The following is a 21,954-nucleotide window of genomic DNA, read 5'->3' as shown; positions in this document are numbered from 1 at the left end:
CGCGGCCACAAAAAAAAAGATGTCAGCAGGACCAGCCCTCTCGAAAGACTCTAGGAGGAAAGTCAGAAAACCCTGGTGTTCCTTAGTTTATAGATGCATCTCTCCTGTCTCTGCCTCTTCATGACGTGGTGTTCTCCCTGTGTGTTTCTGCATCATCAGATGGTGTTCTCTTCTTATAAAGACCAGTCATGTTGGATTAAGGCCCACCCTAATGACCTCATCTTACCACGATTCCATCTGCAAAGGCCTTGTTTCCAAATATGATCACATTGGGCTTCCCTGGTGGCGCAGTGGTTGAGAGTCCGCCTGCCGATGCAGAGGACGCGGGTTCGTGCCCCGGTCCGGGAGGATCCCACGTGCCGCGGAGCGGCTGGGCCTGTGAGCTGTGGCCGCTGAACCTACGCGTCCGGAGCCTGTGATCCGCAACGGGAGAGGCCACAACAGTGAGAGGCCCGCGTACCGCAAAAAAATAAAATAAATATATGATCACATTTACAGGTACCAGGGTGAGGATTCCAACATATCTTTTTGGGAGACAGTTCAACTCATTAACACCAGCCTATGCCAAAAACAGTCATTGGTAAGGGGAACTGATAGACTGTGATTGGTTTAGACTATTAAAGACCATACTCTTGGGCTGGAATGGGGCCTCAAGTCCTCAGAAGCATATGGTACCAATGCCTGATGGGAATGGGATTTAATGAGCAATAAGGGGAATGACAACAGTCTCTGCCTCACTCGCTATTTTCCTAATTAAACCGTATATTCTAACTGATTCTATGCCTTTTCACTCCTTTAGCCTCTGCTTGGAATTGTCATTTAAATAACTCATCCTTAGGGACTTCCTGGCAGTCCAGTGCATTCCAGACTCTGTGCTTCCACTGCAGGGGACACAGGTTCGATCCCTGGTCGGGGAACTAAGATCCCCCATGCTGGGCGGTGTGGCCAAAAAAATATATAAATTAAATAAATAAATAAATAAATAATTCATCCTTGCTGACCCAGGTGGAGATCTGCCCCCTCTCTGAAGCTTTCCCTCAACTTCCAGAAAGAGTAATCGCTCTCTCCTCTGGGCTCCCAGAGAGCCTCCTACATCTTTCCACATTTTCACTTATCTGATGGCATCATTATGGTTATGCTTCCATAGCCCTTGGTACACCAGGAGCTCTCTGAGAGTAGAACTATGTCTCGTATAATTTTATGTCTCTAGTTCATCGGACACTTCCGGCTTTTTGTAGCCACCCAGTGAATGGCTATTGAATAAATGAAAGTCATCCAGCAATTTTTAAGCCTCTCAATTATACATGACACTTGCTTTTATTTGCTGTCATCATCAAAAGCAAATAAAAGCAAAGGTTATGTAATAATTTCTGTGTTCGTGTTTTTACTGTTTTTTCTATACATTACAACCCATTCTTCTGTGTTATTCTTCTTATATCATAAACTCCTATAGATCAGAGACTGATGGCATCCCTTTTGACAAAGGCCAAAACACCAACAGAGAAATAAACCTCCCATTCTGTAAGAAGCACTTCAAGTACAGTCTCTATTAATTATATTGCTAAGGTTTGCTCCCTCCAACATACTTAGCAAAATTCTACCGTCTCCTTGTAATGAGAGGAATGTTTCATCAGTAGCTGGCTTTCTGTGGCAGGAACGAGCATCTCTTTATGGTGCTTCTACCCAACAATAGCCTTTTACTCCCAACCCCCAAAAAGGCAGAAACAGGGGAACTGGAATGCTTCCTGTACAGAATTCAGCATCACTTCCGTGGCAGATGATGTGACCGTTTCCTACTCTCCTGAGGGCTGCATAACCCAGCATCACTCTCAAATGAACTTTTAATAAACATCTTTTGATGGTGGTTACAATGCATTTTTATGCATATGAAGACAACTTAAAAACAAAATAATCAGGACTTATAGAGATTGTCAATCTAATGGAATTTAGTCAGGGCACACTCGGACAATGTGATGTTAATTTCCTGCATTTAACTAGTCGTGCTGGGCCAAGAAGGGAAAAGAACACAAAAACTAAAGGCTGTCTTGAAAAACTGCCCACCTAGCAGCTCTGTGAATCTTAATTTGCAGAGCTGTGGGTAGGAGCGATCTGTGTGTTCTCTGTTGCCATGAGCATACAAATAGAGAACGGAGTACCCAAAAAGTAGGGCCCGTTCCTTTGAAAGCAGCTGGCATTCTCCTTTAAGAGGAAGGGCCTGTCACTGCACTCAAAGGACCTCCCAGAGGTCTTGGCAATAGTGTGAGAAAATGGTCCAAGCTGGAGTTGATTGGCCGGAGTGTGCTGAATTGGTAACAGACATAAAACCACGAGACTGGTAAGGAAATCACCTGAAGCGCTGACCTTATTCAGATCAACTCTGCTGTTTCTGCCTCCACCCGTGGCAATGATTCCGACTGGAAAACTCCATCCCCTACGCCTCTTCCTGCTCCCCTCCTGTGCCGTTCATTCAATCCCTTGTGTCTATGACCCTGCTTTTTCTCCTACTGTCACTCTTGCTAAACTACTCCATAGCTTCCTGCCAGCCAGCCTATCGCCATGTTCTGCCCATCCAAGACATCTTGGGGTGAATTATGCTGCTAGGAGAAGCAACATGGGAAAACCCAGACAGTTTGTACCTCGTGTCAGTCTCCCTTCCCCACGGCCTTCAGTGATTCCTTATTGTTATGGAACTTGATCCAAACCCTCAAGCTGGCATTCAGGGCCCTCCATGATCTGTTCCCAAGTCACCTTTCCAATCTCATCTCACATGATGCCCTTGATGCGTCTGGGCACAGCCGACCGCGGACCAAACCACTGCTACTGTCTGGTCTTCGTGCAGGCTCCTCAGTCTAGAACATTCTTCTTTACCTACCCCATCCTCTACATCCATTCCATTCAAAGCTCATTCGACCTTCCAATTTCAGTTCAAATCCACTTCATTTATTCATTCAACAAAACAGGATGCGTGCTTCCTCACGGCTCTAGTCAGAATCAATCACCAATTCTATGTCAGAGTCTACAGATGAAGTCTGCAGATGTGCATTTTAATGAGGTCTTCTGCTCTACTAAACAGTCTTATGGTTTTATTTGTAACTACTCCCTATCCACTTCTCATGGAGAAAACGAAATTATAACAGTATCTTAGTTTACAAAGCATTTTCACTCCATCACACATTTAATCTTCGTAACAATCCCATGAAGGAGATATAAAAACCTCTCTGAAAGAAAGAACTGGAGACTCGTACTTTTCAAATTAGGATATATTAAAAGTTTAATTTTGTTCTGGGCACTTTCTTTAGGCGCCCTTGAGAAAACAGGAAAATGCTAAAGTGTTCAAAGCCAGCATCTGGTATGCATAGGTTCAATATATGTTAGAGCCAGAAGGAATCTCAGCAGTTGGTCCTTCAGCCGCCTAACCCAGTCCTTTGATAATTTCAAAAACACTTTGAAATTTTTGAGCTCTTCACCTTGAATGTTTTCTATTTCCAGTAACAAATGCCCATGAACTCCCATTAGGCAATTACTATGTTCTAGAGACTGAGTAATATCCAATAAAAATCTAATTCTTTTGCCAATCGGAATGAAACTGCTGAGTAGCGGAATTGGACGCCAAGCAATCTGGACGGAATGTACTGCCAAGAGCTCTAAGTACAAACGTTTCTCGCCATTGTGCAATCTCACAAGCAACAGGTTTTGGAGGAGTTGTCTTCCCAGGGGCCTCTCCTTTCCTTTTTAATGCTCATTCTAGAACATTTTTTAGAAGCATCACAGAACTCATATAATTATAAGGGAATAAAGGAAGCAAGACTGTTCCATTTCAACATGTCTTCACTGGGTATTGACTTGGTCCCTTTGGGCAGGAAAAGATGCGCGGGGAAACTTAAAGAGTTTCTACCTGAACAGTGACAGGTAGGAGGGTGCAAAGTGAGAACCCATACCTGCTGAGTTTGTCTTTTCATCCAGCTGAAACTCTGGTTGCAACAAAGTGTATCTGAAACTGGACACACAACCACAATGTTTCCATGTCTTATCTTACTATTTCTTGTGCTTCTTATTTATCAACGTACAATATGAATTCTAAGCAAGAGTAGTTTGCAGAAAAACATTTGGTCACTGTGTTCCCAATAATTATAACTGATAAGAAATAGCTATCAGTAGCTAATGGGAAGCAGCCGCATAGCACAGGGAGATCAGCTCGGTGGTTTGTGACCACCTAGAGGAGTGGGATAGGGAGGGTGGGAGGGAGGGAGACACAAGGGGGAAGAGATATGGGAACATATGTATATGTATAACTGATTCACTTTGTTATAAAGCAGAAACTAACACACCATTGTGAAGCAATTATACTCAAATGAAGATGTAAAAAAAAAAAGAAAAAGAAAAGAAATAGCTATCAGTTAAGATAAAAATTATACTGTATTCTTTTTTTTTTTTTTTTTTTTAAGCGGTACGCGGGCCTCTCACCGCTGTGGCCTCTCCCGTTGCGGAGCACAGGCTCATGACGCGCAGGCCCAGCGGCCATGGCTCACGGGCCGAGCCGCCCCACAGCACGCGGGATCCTCCCGGACCGGGGCACGAACCCGCGTCCCCTGCATCGTCAGGCGGACTCCCAACCACTGCGCCACCAGGGAAGCCCTATACTGTATTCTTAATCCAGATATTTTTAGTTGTATTAGTTTGTACCTAAAAAAATGTATAAAATTAAATTTACTTGTTTATTGGAGTATGGAAAGAGGCTAAATTTTGAAGTCTTTCAGAACTGTGTTCAGATCTCATCTTAGAAACTTAAATATGTTTCTGCATGAGTTATTTAACATCTCTAAGCTTTGGTTGCCTTATCTGTAAGGAAGGATTTTTCTGAGTTTTCAAATTAGCTTATAAAAATACCAGGCATTGTAACATGTAAAGTGTTCAATATCATTACTGCCCTGATTCTCAGTGACTGCTTTCCTCTGATTAGTAATTCTCTTAACCTTAGATTTTTGTGGCCACAATCACAGCTCTGTTCCAGCTATTTGGATTATAACTAAGGGATTAAAAAAAAAAGGATTGACATAGACCTATCGTCACTAATACTTAAGATTTGAGACATTTTTCCATTAGTGGAGATGAGCTATGTTGAATCATTCATGTCCTCTTACCAGCTCTCCCTTGTGACCAAGGACACTTTATTGTCATGGTGCTAAAGATTTTGTGATTCAGAGCTAAATAGTCTGTATTGGTGAAAGGTCCAGGCTTGGAAGCCAAATTCCCTTAGTTTGAATTTCAGCTCTGACTTTATGCATTTATTAGCAAATACCTTTTAGATGCTGGCAGTGGGCTAAGTGATTGGGGTCTAAAGATGAACGCCTGTGCGGGGACGGGTAGAGGAGGAAATGTATACATGTCAGCCTCTGAACATGCTAGGATAGATGGGGACATTGTAGGGAACGCCAAGAAGAGAAGAATTAATTCTCATCAGGAGACCTAAGACAAGCTCCACAGGGGGAGAGACATCTAAAAATAAAACAATGAAAAGTGAGAAAAGAAGAACAGCATTTGCAAAGGCACAGAGGCTTATTCCAGGAAATGACTAGTCCAGTGTGAGCCAATGCAGGATACGTTCATTGGTTGAGATGAAGTTAGAAAGAAGAGTCTGAAATCAAATTGGGCAAAACCTTCAGCACTATTGTATGACATTATAGTTTATTCTAGACAATAAATGTCCAAAGATTTTGCAGGAGGAAAGTGTGTGTGTGTGTGTGTGTGTGTGTGTGTGTGTGTGTGTGTGTGTGTGTCTCGAGGGAATAGAGAGGATGAGATTGAATGCAAGGATGTTAACTAAGGAACCAATGAAGTAGTTGAAATAGAGGGTCATGATGGCAGTAGGAATAGAAAAGATATTTCAGTGGTAGAAATATGGAAATAAAAGGTCTCAGGGACCAGTTGGCTTTTTTTTTTTAAGTGAGGAAGAGGAAGACAAAATAATTGCTATATTTAGCTTGTATGGTTCTGTGTATGGGGAAGCCATGAACTGAGGTCAAAGAAGGACCAGCAGGTTCCCTTTGAAGCACTTCCTGGACATCAAGGGAAAGATGCTCAGGAAGCAGTTGGAAATGCTGGTCTGGAGCTGAGCAGAGAGGGGAGATGCTCTTCATTCCTCCAGTGCCATAAAAAGGATGTCACTAACTCTCTGTTATGTTTGGAAGAGGCAAGGTGGGGCTTTGGGTTATTCATCTTTGTCTTTGCCTATGGCACAGGGACATAGAAATGTCAAAACTCTTCCCACTGCACCACAAGGCTACTCTCTCCAGTTATCTGCCCGGCTCTTTCAGCTATCATAAGTTTGACGTGCATCCCAGTTTCAATTATTTGGTCCCATTGTCTCCATAAATTTATTTGTACTTAGATCATGTGTCCTAAATTTTAGCTTGGACAATACAGGAACCTTACTCTTCAGCTATCTGTCACCCGCACACTCTGTCACTGGTTTGCATATCCTTCTTGTGTTCCGCTAACACAGCAACAATCTCTTAGTCACTGAACAAGCACATACCCCATCAGAGGTCCCAGTTTTTACTAGAGTCCGTCTACCTTACAACTATTTTTTTTTTTAATCCAGGAGCTCTTAGAAAAACTGGTTTAAGGAATGGAAGAAGGAAAGAGGTGATAAAGAAAACAAGGTCAGCTTAAGAGAGATGATCCCAGGTCAAACTTCCAGGTTAAGCTGGTCTGCCTCAAAGTACCTTCCGTCATACAGGTATTATGTAAGAAAACAGATAGTGGACCCATTACCCCTGTCTGAGGGAACTTCATTCTTAAAACGACATTGTAGGAAGGGCATCATTAATATCCCAGTGCTACAGATTCTGGGATCGCTCTCTGTGTCGCTGCCTGAAACTCTAGATTCCATTTCTTCAAAAATGTAAACAACTCTGGGTGGTTAAGAGGTTTAGGGCTTTCACAGATCATCATAAATTAGCTGTTGCTTTCCTGAGCCAGCTACTGAGGAAATAGGATATTTGATGCAGGACACAGAGGGCAGGCGCGGCGGGGAGAAGAGGATTGTTTGTTTTTTTTAAGGTTTGGACAACTGCCAGAGGCACTGAATGTTTAATTACTACTGCAGGAAGAGAATAATATCGAAGCAGAAAACCTCATAGAACCATAGAAGAAGGGCTTAAGGCAGCTTGAGGGCTCTAGGACCTGGCCCCCCAAGGAGAACAACCCTGGGATAGAGTAGATTGTGCTGTGCTCCTTCCTTACCCTGCAGAGCCCCGGCTTCTGGGATGCAAATCTAAGTCCATACATTGCCAGCGACACAATAATAGTATTTATGGGTAATCAAATAGAACATCTAATATTCTTCATATGTTCTGAGTCCAAACAACTGAATGTAAAATGAACTTTTGGAACTCCATCCATATTTACATGGGGAACTGTCTAATAATAAAAATAGCTATCATTTTAAAATTTTGTTTTATTGAAACATAGTTAATTTACAATGTTGTGTTAATTTCTACTGTACAGCAAAATGATTCAGTTTTACATATATACATTCGTTTTCTTATTCTTTTCCATTATGGTTTATCACAGGATATTGAATATAGTTCCCTGTGCAAAATAGCTAACATTTAAAAAAACTTACTAATCACTGTGCTAAATGCTTTACGTGAGTACTTTTATTTAATCCCTAAAACAGCTCTGGGAGGTTGGTGCTATTGTTAATATGCTCATTTTGTAGATAAGGAAGCACGTTTAGAACTAAGTGGTGGATCCAGGATTCCGAGGCAGCAATCAGACACACTCATCAGGCAAGACACTTGTGTTCAATGATAGTCACTGGTTTTCATTCCGGAAAGAAGAAAATCTTGTCAATCAGCCCGGCAGTTCTGGGTGTTATCTTCACAAGAGATGGTGTGAGTAGTGATTAAAGGTGGGGATCTTGATCCAAGTGGACATGGGTTCCAGTTCTGACTCTGCCACATGCAATCTGAGTTACCCTGGACAAGTTCTCACCCTCTCTGAAACTTAATACATTCATCTGTAAAAGAGGGGGAAACAAGGCCGACCATGTAGAAATGGTGTGAAGATTAAATAAACTGACAGAAAGTGTGCCTGGAACTTCATAAGCATTCAATAAATGGCAATAACTCCTCTGTCTGCCATCCCTGCTTTGACGGCAGACATATAAGCTCTGGAGTATCTGGAAATATGCAATATCTACCAAGAAATTGCAAGGATTTCACCAAAACAGTAGAGGTAGATCATGCCTTCTAGTTCTTCTCTGGATTCTTACCTAGAATCCCCACCGTGACCGCGCCCCCCCCCCCAAGTAATATACAAACAGGCAGATGGTCAGAAGCATTTCACAAAGCCTATAGCAGTAGCCATCCTCATAGTGATGCAGTTATATTTATAACCCTCACTGAGATTACCTACAGTTGACAAAAGAGAAAAATGATGCAAGTTCTCAAGCTCAATTGGTTGGGCCGGTGAGATCAATTGCTAGGTTAAAAAACAAACAAACCACAACAAAAACCCAGCCACCTCTTGTATTTGCCTTTGCTACTTTGTCCATGGAGTAGAAGGTACTGGAAAATAAGGGGGAAAACACAAAGGATGACAAGCTATTCCAGAAAAGCATACGGTTACGTATGCTAGTCTTAAATAGCTCAGTTTACAAGCCCTGCTCTGCCACTGACCGGCTCCGCTGTCTTGGACAAGTTACTTAACCTCTAGTTTCAGTTTCCTCATCTGCAACTTTGGAATATCGAAATGCCCTCTTTACAGAGTTGGAAAAGTTAAATGATCAGCAAACATTTAATAGCTCCTTCAACTGTTCTTCCACACACCTGTGCTGTGCTCCAGGGAAGCAGTGATGAACAAAAATAGACAACACTCTTTTGCACAGAGTGTATTGCCTCTCTAGGTGGGAGTGTTGCCCACATGTAAAAAAAGGTTGGGCAGGACCTTTCTCAGGAGTGGGAGCCATGGAGAGAAGTGAGTGTTAAGGATGCAGTAGACACTCCGGTTTTTTCATAAAGTCTACCTTATTTGAACCTAAACTTCAAGAACCCTCTGAAGATGCATTGTCATCACTTTATAAATGAGGGAGCCAAGTCCCAGAGAGGTTAAGAAATTGCCCAAGCGCACAAGGCTGGTGAGCAACAGAGTAGGAATTTGAATAGGTCCCTCCCATCCCACACTTCACAATGCTAATGCATTTTAGCAAATGTAAACCCATTAAACTGTCATCTCTCTCTGGGAATATTTTTGCATTTTTTTCCAGATTGGTATTTTGGCGTTAATAACGAAAACGTTCAATCCAGCTATAGAGAATCAGGGTCAGATATCATCATTCCAAGGCAAGATGGGGTCAGAACCAGGGACACCTGCTGAGGGTACAGGGCAGGAGCTGGTCCTGGGGCAGTGGTCTCCAAATGCTTGATCATACACTGCTATAAAAAATGTTTGAGGGCTTCCCTGGTGGCGCAGTGGTTGAGAGTCCGCCTGACGATGCAGGGGACACGGGTTCGTGCCCCGGTCCGGGAAGATCCCACATGCCGCGGAGCAGCTGGGCCCGTGAGCCATGGCTGCTGAGCCTGCGCGTCCGGAGCCTGTGCTCCGCAACGGGAGAGGCCACAACAGTGAGAGGCCCGCGTACCGCAAAAAAAAAAAAAAAAAAAAAAAAATGTTTGAACTTGCTTTGTGTGTGTGTGTGTGTGTGTCTGTGCATATATATATTGTTTTGTATATACGCTACTGCATTAATATTATTCTAAAACATATACAAAATTTAAATGTAAAAGAAAAAAATAAATAATATTTTTAAATAATTTTATTTCATCTATTAATGGAACAAAACACACTTTACTTTGTGATTAGTTGTGCTTATTTCACAAGATCTTGATTTAAAGTCTGATGTCAAATTTGGTTTCCTTCTGTACTCACTTCATTACTAAACCTTGCCCAACTTGCTGAAAAAGATACTTCACAAAAGCTAAGAAATGAATAGCTCCTCTTTAAACTCGAAGACTCTTTGAGCTACTCTGTGATGAAATGACCAATGAACCTATGTGTGGTACAAAATATTTCCAGGGTCATTCCCCATCTCATTACAAAACTTTTGTGAAGATCACACAATTTAAGATAATACATGGTACATATATAAATTGGAATATTACTCAGCCATAAAACGACTGAAATAATGCCATTTGCAGCAACATGGATGGACCTAGAGATTATCATACTAAGTGAAGTAAGTCAGACAGAGAAAGACAAATATCATATGATATCAATTATTTGTGGAATCTAAAAAAATGATACAAATGAACTTGTTTACAAAACAGAAATAGACTCACAGACAGAAAACAAAGTATGGTTACTAAAGGGGAAAGCTGTGAGGAAGGGATAAATGAGGAGTTTGGGATTAGCAGATACAAACTAATATATATATATATATATATATAAAATAGATAAACAGCAAGGACCTACTGTATAGCACAGGGAACTATGTTCAATATCTTGTAATCAACTATAAGGGAAAAGAATCTGAAAAAGAATATATGTATATATATATATAGTGTATAACTGAGTCACTTTGCTGCACACTTGAAACTAACACAACATTGCAAATTAACTATACTTTAATAAAAAAATGATAAAAATTTTTTTAAAAAATTTAAAGATACTACAACGTATAAAGCCACTTAACCCTGTGCAGGTAAACTGCCGTCTTCACGATGTGCTGACAGCAAGGAGGCATGGAGGGGTTGTGTCAGCCCCTTGGAGTGTCCCCTCTTCCTCCTTTTCCAGCAGTGTCACATCACCAGCTACAGTGCTGACCCCTGGCCACCAGGCTCTTAGATATCAGCAAAGCTTTGTGTCTGACTATGTAAAAAATAGATACAATCAGAATTCTATGTGCCTTGCAACCTCATGGATTTTCTTACATATACCCAGCTTGGATGTCCGAGCTCCAGGGAGGTGACAAGCTCTCGACAGGCTGTGAAGGCCCCGTGCACCAAGCTTCAGGCATGTAAACCAGCAGGTGCTCCTGAGTGGATGCCGAACCCCGAGCCCTGACCGCGGAGCCCCAGGTCTGGGTCCCAGGTCCCAGGTCGCAGGCGTGATGGCAACTAAACCAAGTCCTCACCCCACCCACTGGGGATGAAGGGAATCCTAATCATTTTTTATTTTGTTTTGTGCTGTTTTCTCATTAATTCGGGGGGGTAGGCAGGACCAAACTAAAGGCTACAGATGTTCGATTCTGCAGTTGGACAGGGCCATTTATAGGCAGCGACCTGATTGATAATAAGTCGCTGAGAAAATCATTTTGAATGTCCTCTATGGGTCTTGGTTTTGATTTTAATAAATTTATTTAGTTATTTTTGGCTCCGTTGGGTCTTCATTGCTGCATACGGGCTTTCTCTAGTTGCAGTGAGCGGGGGGGCTACTCTTCATTGAGGTGCGCAGGCTTCTCATTGCAGTGGCCTCTCTTGTTGCGGAGCACGGGCTCTAGGCGCACGGGCTCAGCAGTTGTGGCTCGCGAGCTCTACAGCGCAGGCTCAGTAGTTGTGGTGCATGGGCTTAGTTGCTCCGTAGCATGTGCGATCTTCCCGGACCAGGGCTCGAACCCATGTCCCCTGCCTTGGCAGGTGGGTTCCTAACCACTGTGCCGCCAGGGAAGCCCCTCCTATGGGTTTTGAAATACAGGACCTTAAGCAAAGCACGTAGCCTCCCTAGATCTTAGCTGCCTCATGTGTGAGATGAAGAGGCTAGACCAGGGGATCCTTCTCAAAAAGTCTTTTAATTCTATGAAATACAAAGGAGGCCAATGTGAACTACTTCTGGAAATTTAGTATCATTCATACGTATTATTTGTGCCTTCTTAATCCTTTCTTTTTAAAAAGCTAAGAGAAAATATTTAATACTTTTCTACAGTCCTTTATCCACAGCCTTTAGTTCCAGGTGCATTTCAGAATTCAGAATTTCGAGGCCTCAGAAAGGAAATAGTGCAGGTACAGCTCGTCGGGTAACACCAGAGGGGGTCGGAGCAGCGTGCTGTAATCAATCATTCTAACGTTTCTGCAGTGAAACATAGGACTTCTCACACTAAGTAGTATAAAGACTAAAACTAGCCTCACGTTGGTTCAGGTCAAGTTTTACAGCCAAAAAGTTTGCCGCATACTGAACAAAAACCCTTCTGTTTTCAGAGCCCTTTTGAACTTCAGAATTGTTGCAAGGAATCACAGCCCTGTGGTAGCTCATGCTAACCCCCAGGTAATCATTTTATGTGTGTGTGTGATGTAAATCAACCTAATATTAGTAAGTGCCAAATATTTCACAACCTACTAGGACGTGTATTATTCAGAATTTAAAGGCCAAAAATTCCCTAAAATTGAAATGTCTCATACCCATTCTAAGCTCTTCTAGTAGTTAATCACTATTGTAGAAGAAAATTAGGATTGGTCTGATAAAATGTGTCCTTTACAAAGCCAATGTTTGAGATTTTCGCAACTGGCTTTCTGAATATTTTTAGAATTAAAATTAAGTAGACTGGACTATAATCTCTAGTTATACCCTTTGTCCTCATTTTCTAAATATAGCCAGTGCATTTATCAGCTCCAGCTCTCCCCCCCTTTGGATTTCTAACAACTAGTGTCCTTCAACATCTTACATTCTACAAGTTCCTAGAAATTCGATATGTCAACAGCGTCTCACTCAGATGAGCAAAAACAAACTGGAGAAAATGTGGACAAAGATATTCCAGAAGTGTCTTATCCTCTTCTGGAAGAAACCTTCCCATAATTTGTTTCATTTCTGCCTATAAATAGTGAGCAAGGACAGTAGGTCTTGTCAAACGTTCCCTTCTACCAGGATTGTGTTCAGACATGTACAACCTTACCGCTCACTTTCCATTACCAACGTGGGATGGGGGAGACACGTGTATTTTAACTGACCATTTATTATAACCATCTGTTCTCAGAAATATTAAAAGGCAGCAAGATGAACTAGTTTAACTTCCCATTACTGTCACTGTATTTTCTCAGCTCACCTTCAAGTGGAAATCCTAATGACTTTTGTTTCCTTTTTGGCCATGCCGTGAGGCTTGAGGAATCTCAGTTCCCCAACCAGGGATCGAACCCAGGCCACGGCAGTGAAAGCACTAACTTCTAACCACCAGACCACCAGGGAATTCCCAGAAATCCCAATGATTTTAAACTCTCACCCCACTGGCTCTTCAGAGGAAGAGAAATGAAAAGCCTTAATCAAGATGTGTAACTATGAAGGGACCATTTACCCACCCACCCCTTACTTTATAATGATGTGACATCTAGAACAAAGATATGTACTCAGAGACATATATATATATAGTATATATAGAGAGAGACATATATATATAGAATATATATTATATTTTTATATATTTTATATTTATAGCTGCTGATGACGGTGTTACTCAAAATATAAAACTTAAGTGCTCCATGAAAATCAAAATATAGCATGTCTTTTGCTTTGCTGTATCTAGCAATCAAAACAGTACTCCATTGGAGAAGAAAATTAAAAGGGACTAATGAGTCTTAGTCTCATAATTGTGCTTTATAACTGATTGATTGATGGCTGTCAGCCATTGATATCACTCTCCTGTCAATGTCTTAGGTGGATAAATGGAAAGTTAGAAGATTTGATTAGTTAACATGAATACTTACAAGGATATAAGTAAAATTCAACTAAAATAGTACAATGTTTCCTTAATCGAAGGTGCCCCATCAATTCCTGCTTTAAATTAAGTGTTCAGGAAATTTAACGAGTGAAAAAAAGTGATACCTTATAACTGAAGAAAAAATTTAAGTGCATATTCTCGCAAAGTGCCAAACGTTTATTACAGTGCCGTATCCTCTCCCTGTAATCAACAGTGAAGAGCGAGTCGAAGTACATCCTCTTGGACAAACCCTCAATGAGCTTTCACCTTTTTTGTGGCTTTGAAAGGACATGTCACCCACCTTTTGACCCTATATCCAAGTTCTGGATAACTTTTTAAGTAGTCTCCCACCTTGTGAACAAGTAATATCCGAAGATTATTTTTGACGACAAGCAAAAGCTGGTATCATTATGTTTGGTCTGATTGTTGCATGGTTGCAGCAAGAGTGTTATATTAATTTGTCAATGAAACTCTCAAAATATTTGTGGATTGAAAGTAATTATTCTGCTGTTTAATTTGATTTTTAAATTAGTTGGTAGACTCTCCATCTCAGCATATGAAGCTTGAGGAGCACTCCATTTTTCTGATGAAAAAACAAATTAGCAATTAGCAGTAGTTTTGTCCTGCCCCTGTGAGTGTGTGTGAGTGTGTGTATGCGTGTGTATACTCTGCAAGTATACTTGCAGAGACCACTCCAACGCTCATCACACTCAGTTACTTATTTAGAGCCTCTGCCTTTCCAAAATTGCTGTGGCCTCACTCCCTAAGTTCTTTCCTGTCTCCAGGAAAGAAGGTCAGTAGACATTTACCTCTGGATACCACAAGGACACCTCAAGTTCAAGCACATAGAAAGAGATGTTATTATCTTTATCAACAAACTAGATATTCTCTCGGCGGACCATCCTCATTCTCCACACTGTCACCAGAGTCAGATACCCAATGTCCTGCATGCACTTTACTAGATTATAATTTTCAAAATGAGAAAATCATGACTGTCATGTAAATGTAAAATGAACATTTGCCAAATATATTATTCAACTCACTACTTAATGCAGGAAATAGTAAGATGTTAATACTGGTGCAAAGACGGAATGAGAAGGTAGGTACGTATAAGTAAATTAATGAAGAAACATTAGAATAGGATTGATGGATTGGATTAAAAACTGGCTAATACACTAGAGGGCAATCAAACATAAACTTTAGGGTTTTCTTTTCCACTGGACCGAAATTATTTGCCTCTCTACCAGACAAAAATCTACAAGTTAACATGTAACTTCTTTACGTCTGGGAGCGTCAGTCGCTAGTGAACAATGAGCTAAACGAAGTACATTCTGTGATAATCATTGGGTGGGTTTCGCCCTTTTTTGTCGTTTACATTGGGGCCACTTGTGGGTCCTTGTCCTGTCAGAGTAAATGAGCTGCTGGCCCTATGGGAAAGTAAATCGAGGTGCAATCCCTCTCCTGAGGGGAAGGTGGAGGATTTGTGCACAGCTGACTCAGAGTTCCGCAACTCAAGTTCAGTGAGTTCCTTAAATCGCTTTGGGCCGCTCTATTCACTGAATCACCTTGACTGATCTTTGTATTTGTTTCCTGTGGCTGCTGTAATGACAAACGTGGTGGCTTAAAACAGCAGAAATTTATTCTCCCCCAGTTTTAGAGACCAGAAGCCTGAAATCAGTATCACTGGGTCCACATCGGGGTGTCAGCGGGGCTGCACTCCCTCCGGAGGCCCTAGAGGAGAGTCTGTTCTTTCCCTCCTCCAGTTTCTGGTGGCTGCCGGCACTCCTTGGCTGGGGCTGCAACACCACCAAGCTTCAGACCAGCATCTTCACATCTCTCTGTTCCATCTTTACATCACGTCTCCTCTGTGTGTCTCTTTATAAAATCTTCTTCTGCCTCTTTGCCTTTTATAAAGATACACATGGGGCTTCCCTGATGACGCAGTGGTTAAGAATCCGCCTGCCAATGCAGGGGACATGGGTTCGAGTCCTGGTCTGGGAAGATCCTACATGCCATGGAGCAACTAAGCCCGAGTGCCACAACTCCTGAGCCCACGTGCCACAACTCCTGAGCCCGCAAGCCACAACTACTGAGCCCGCGTTCCTAGAGCCCATGCTCCGCAACAAGAAAAGCCACCGCAATGAGAAGCTGGTGCACTACAATGAAGAGTAGCCCCTGCTCACCGCAACTAGAGAAAGGCCGCGTGCAGCAACGAAGACCCAACGCAGCCAAAAATAAAATAAACAAATAAATAAATAAACTTATTTTAAATAAATAAATATATATATTTAAGGGACTTCCCTGCGGGTCCGGGGGTAAGACTCCACACTCCCAATGCAGGGGGCCTAGGCTGATCCCTTGTTGGGGAACTAGATCCCACATGCATGACGCAACTAAGAGGCCACATGTCAAAACTAAGACCTGGCACAGCCAAAATAAATAAATAAATAAATATAAGTAAATTTTAGTAAAATAACTGGACTTTTTAAAGAAAAAACATCCATTGAACAGCTAGGTAAACAAATATACATAAGAGAAATAGAATTAGATTATGATCAAACTTTTGGCAGTAACACTTCATATCAGAAGAAAATGGAGTACATGTGAGCCAAGGATTTCTTATTTGGCAAAACTAACCCTCAAGTATACATGCCACAGATGGAGAATATTGTTTTCATTGGCCTTTCCTAAGGGATTCACTAGAGAATGGGTGTCAAACAACAAAATAACTAGAGAGAGAGAGAGACATAGCAGTAAATAGTGAGCATTAATTATATAGTTAGTTGTAGAACTAAGACTAAATGTGAGTTTAAAAGAAGAAATATGAGGGGTTATTGGGATAGTGTATGTCAAAATTTTTTACTGTTTTATTCATCATAATTGGTGGTAGTGGAATTATTGTTCTTTAGAGAATGTTGTGTATAGTTAAGAGGTGTTAATTCCATGAGTCGGTAAGGAATATTCCAATTCCATATTCCCTTGAGAATCAAAATTCTTACTGTGGAAGAAATACAATACAAATGCAACACAGAAGAGGTTAAGGAAAAACCCTATAGTCCTGAATTTGATTTGGAAATAGCAATATGAACTCATAAGGTATTTTATCTTTATATAATTCCTACATCTGTCCAATGTAAAAAACTGAACAACCCAGCAGCAAAAAGCATGCCTCGTTCTCAGATCATAGTCTTGAAAAACCATTCCCTGTTAAAATAAATCTGAGCTTCTTGGTGAAATGCCTGGTTCAGGGCTGGGTCAGGAAAGGTATAAGAAAAGCCTCAAATATCTTCTCATACTAGAAAGCAAAAAAGCTATCGAAGACTTTAGAGTTATGGCAAAGCACTTAAGAGTCAACCTAAGGCCACCTTGCCTGCGCCCGCCCGGAGCCAGCGGTCCTTCACGTACCTCGCATCCAGTGAGACGCGCTGCGCACCGACGGAGCGGACATGGGCAAAGCGATGGTGGCCAGGCTTGGACTGGGGCTGCTGCTTCTGGCACTGCTCTTACCTACGCAGATTTATTCAAATCAAACAACTGTTGTAACGCCTCCAAGTAATTCCTCCCAGCATACCTCAGCTGCCCCCAATCCAGCGAATGCCACCACCAAGGCAAGTGCCGGTACTCTGCAGTCAACAGCCGGTCTCTTGGTGATCTCGCTCTCCCTTCTACATCTCTACTGTTAAGAGACTCAGGCCAAGAAACATCTGTACTTCCCATCCTCTAAACCCAATTCAGATGGCATCCAGACATCCAGTGTGACAAGGGAAAAAAGAACAGGTCTTCATTGAATGAATCTGCTAGTTCCACACCTTATTTTATTGACAGAAACTGTTGAGGATCCCAAATTTGATTGGTTTGAAGAGCGCATGTGAAGGGTTTGACTAGATGACGAATGCCAATATTAAATCTGCTGGAGTCTCCTCTACAAGATGAAGAGAGACAACATCCAAAATTAGTTAAGAGATGATTTCCTTAAATGTGGCTTAAGAAGTATGGACACATAAAACTCTACCTTGAAAGTGAGAATAGATTTTATCTTACCTAGAGATAAAGAATGGGATGTGGAACAGAGATTCAGTTTTCATTTGTTCATTAAATTTATAAGGCCGTAAAACAATGAGGTAAAACAAAGCTTCTGTGATTCTATTTATATGTACATTAGAAGGAACTTCCAGGTGTTACTGTAAATCCTCAATGTGTTGTTTCAGCAGTACTAATTTAATGCTGATGTACTCTAGAGAAAATTTTATGTTAAGCTATCGCTGTTCTCTTGGGAACTGAACTCTTTCTTTCCCTTGGGGTTTGGGTTTGACATTGCATTTGAATTTTTATATAGTCATTGATATGTACCAGGGCAATGATGGATTGGAATCTACCCCAAATCCAAGCATAATGAGTACATTTTGCTTATATATTTATCGACTATTATTCAAAAAGAGCAGTAGATTCATTTAGCTAAACAGATAACAAAGAGTAGAATTACATTGATCTCAACTAATTCAAAATGCTTTTTATTTCTGCATATGTCGGATACTTTTTACAGTTTAAAAAATGATCTGCTTTGAAGGTAAGATTGACAAATCTTGAAATTAAAAAGGCAATGTGAAGGAGCTAAACTATAAATCAAATATATTTGGCAAGGGAAGACTGGAAGCTTGCTTACATTAAATTCAGAAAAACTTTTGTACTCTTTTCTGTAAATACTTCTTTTTAAACTGAATCAGAATAGCCACATTTGGAACACTTTATGTTATCATTCAATATTTTTAGATAGTTAGAACCTGGTCCTAAGCCTAAAATGGGCTTGATTTTGGAAAGTAAATCTTTTCACAACTGCCTTGATGCACAGAAACCTTTTTAAAAATAGACACTCCCTAAAGTCTTTTGTTCGCATGGTCACACACTGATGCTTAGATGTTCCGAAATCTAATATGGCCACAGTAGTCTTGATAACCAGTCATTTTTTTTCCATCTTTAGAAATCTACACTGGAACAACCATATCCAACAGATCTCAAGCTACTGTGTGTGTGAATGAACATTCTCTTTTGTTTCATGCCTGAATGCTGTACATCTATTTTGGATTGTATATTGTGTTTGTGTATTTATGCTTTGATTCATAGTAACTTCTCTTGTTATGGAATTGATTTGCATTAAACACAAACTGTAAATAAAAAGATGGCTGAAAGCAAAAAAAAAAAAAGAGTCAACCTAAGGAGGCCCCCACTGGCCAAAGGTGGGACGATTTGAGTTTCAATAAAGATGAGAACTACAGTAAATTAAAACCCATCAAATATGCTTAAATCCAGGAGTTCATGATCATATTTCAAACACGGGGACTTCCCTGGTGGCACAGTGGTTAAGAATACACCTGCCAATGCAGGGGACATGGGTTCAATCCCTGGTCCGGGAAGATCTCAGATGCTGCAGAGCAACTAAGCCTGTGCACCACAACTACTGAGCCCGCATGCTGCAACTACTGACGCCCACACGTCGAGAGCCCGTGCTCCGCAACAAGAGAAGCCACCACAATGGGAAGCACGCGCACCACAACGAAGAGTAGCCCCCGCTCGCCGCAACTAGAGAAAGCCCGCGCGCAGAATTGAAGACCCGACGAGGATATCATCTGAGGATGGCAGGAAACCATTATTTGGAAAGTCAGTAAATAAAAGGAAATAATCAAACATTTTCCCTCACTTTCCTGTATGAACTTTATTAATGGGTTACTTAATAGTAGATGAGGGGTAGCTTTCTTATAAAATCATTTCTGCTTATCCATTAAAATGAAAGATAAAATTAGAATATCATTATTTTGCAACCTCTAATAAATTAAGGGATCTTGGCATTGTGTATCAATGGCTGCTAACATGAAAGAAGAAATAGAAATAAAATGAGATTATGATCAAACTTCTGGAAGGAACACTTCATACCAGAAGAAAATGGAGTAAATTCTTGTGAGCCAAAGATTACCTATTTAGAAAAACTGACCCTCAAGTATAAATGGCACAGATAAACTACTATCAGGAAAACTTGAAACTAGGTGTGTTTTGTTGAAAGAACACAACATCACCCCCAGGCTTGCTGAAATGATCACAGCTCAGTGAGATAAAGCCTCTGGCTGCGCTAACCAGTGTAGGGAGGCTGTGCAACACCTAGACATTTCCTACATTGCTGGTGTGAGCGTGCAATGGTCCAGCCTCTTGGGAAAACTGTTTAACAGTATTGATTAACGTTAATGTATGCCTACCAGGTGACCCAACAATTCTATCTATCCCCAAGTATATATATACCCAAGATTAATACTACATATATCCTCCAAAGACATGTATGAAAATACTCATAGTGGCTTTGTTATAATAACCCAAAACTGGAAATAACCCAAATGCCTATTTACCTTGGAATGGATAAATTAATAATGGTGTAGTCATTCATGGAATACTACACAACAGTTAACAAGGACAAACCACTGCTGCACACAACTTGGATGAATCTCACAGGGATTGTGTTGAGCCAAATTATAAACCCTCTGGTTCCATTTATATGAAGGTGAAGAAGAGACAAAACTCATGTGACAAAATTATGAATAGCTCCTAGCTCTGGGTGGAGGAGTGCCTGGGACGGAACCTAAGAGAACATTCTCAGTTGTTGGAAATAGTCTGTATCTTGTTTTGGGTGGTGATTACTCCATTGTACACACTATAAAAATTCATTGAACTGTTTGTACTGAATGTATGTTATATACAAACAGGCACGTATAAATGAAAAACAATAAACTGAAACATGTACTCCCACAATTTCCAATCCTCAGTAACCATGCTAATATAGTCTCACTCATTTCTCAGATTATCATTTCCTATTTACCCTACAAATTTGTCTACAAATTGGGCTAAAGTTCTGTTACAATTTATCCAGTCTTTCACTCTGAAACAAGAGTCCACAATTTCCTCCCCATTCCCCTTATATATAAAGATTCCGTGACTCACAAACCAAGCAAAAACAAAACAACATTTCTAGGTGAAGTACCCAGGCAGTGGAAGTCGATAGAAATGGTCATATCTTGGCATATCTTGGTCACTAACTGGCAAATAGGGACTTCAGCCAAGTCCCTTCATCCTTGTGTACCTCTTTCTTCACATGCCAAAAGGAGAGAATAATATCTATGCTGTCCATCCATCTCAGAGGTTATGAGAGTAAGGGGGAAAATGAGTATGAACATGCTTTATGTTTTAAGCGGTTTTTTTTCATTGAAATATAGTTAATTTACAATGTTGTGTTAGTTTCCAGTGTAAAGCAAAGTGATTCAGTTATACATTAATATATATATATACTATTTCATATTCTTTTTCATTATACTTTATTACAAGATATTGAATATAGTTGCCTGTGCTCTATAGTAGGCCCTTGTTGTTTATCTATTTTACATATAATAGTGTGTATATGTTAATCCCAAACTCCTAATTTATCTCCGCCTTCCCCACTGCCACAAACATGCTTTAGAAACGAGTGATGCAATTGTCAAATGTTAAGCTTTTATAACTGGTGCCTATCACAGTGCAGAAAACAAAATAAATGCTCAATAAACAGTTGAATTATGGATTGACAATTACTTGCCAGCCTGCCAGGCTGCTTCAGGAAACCCTAAAAAGACACATATTCCGTAAAAATTATTTTTATTTTTATTTTTTTAAACATCTTTATTAGAGTATAATTGCTTTACAATAGTGTGTCAGTTTCTGCTTTATAACAAAGTGAATCAGTTATACACACACATGTGACCCCATATCTCTTCCCTCTTGCATCTCCCTCCCTCCCACCTTCCCTATCCCACCCCTCTAGGTGGTCACAAAGCACCGAGCTGATCTCCCTGTGCTATGCAGCAGCTTCCCACTAGCTATCTATTTTACGTTTGGTAGTGTATATATGTCCATACCACTCTCTCACTTTTTCCCAGCTTACCATCCCCCTCCCCGTATCCTCAAGTCATTCTCTAGTAGGTCTGCATCTTTATTCCCATCTTGCCCCTAGGTTCTTGTGACCATTTTCTTTTTTTCTTAAAGATTCCATATATATGTGTTAGCATATGGTATTTGTTTTTCTCTTTCTGACTTACTTCACTCTGTATGACAGTCTCTAGGTCCATCCACCTCACTACAAATAACTCAGTTTCATTGCTTTTTATAGCTGAGTAATATTCCATTGTATATATGTGCCACATCTTATTTATCCATTCATCTGTTGATGGGCACTCAGGTTGCTTCCATGTCCTGGC

The 21,954-nt window shown here is 40.8% G+C and overlaps 1 protein-coding gene across 1 annotated transcript; it reads left to right on the top strand.

The window, feature by feature from the left end:
• The first annotated feature begins 17,087 nt into the window (after positions 1 to 17,087).
• Positions 17,088 to 18,806, top strand: LOC309966134 (signal transducer CD24-like). The gene has a single exon (XM_082846067.1). It carries the CDS (start codon positions 17,134 to 17,136, stop codon positions 17,368 to 17,370), a length of 237 nt encoding a protein of 78 aa, XP_082702193.1. The 5' UTR covers positions 17,088 to 17,133; the 3' UTR covers positions 17,371 to 18,806.
• Positions 18,807 to 21,954: the final 3,148 nt, after the last annotated feature.

The sequence above is a fragment of the Leucopleurus acutus genome (genome assembly GCF_964270905.1).
Source record: "Leucopleurus acutus genome assembly, chromosome: 9".
NCBI classification, from domain to species: domain Eukaryota; kingdom Metazoa; phylum Chordata; class Mammalia; order Artiodactyla; family Delphinidae; genus Leucopleurus; species Leucopleurus acutus.
This window is presented reverse-complemented; position numbering and strand designations above follow the sequence as displayed.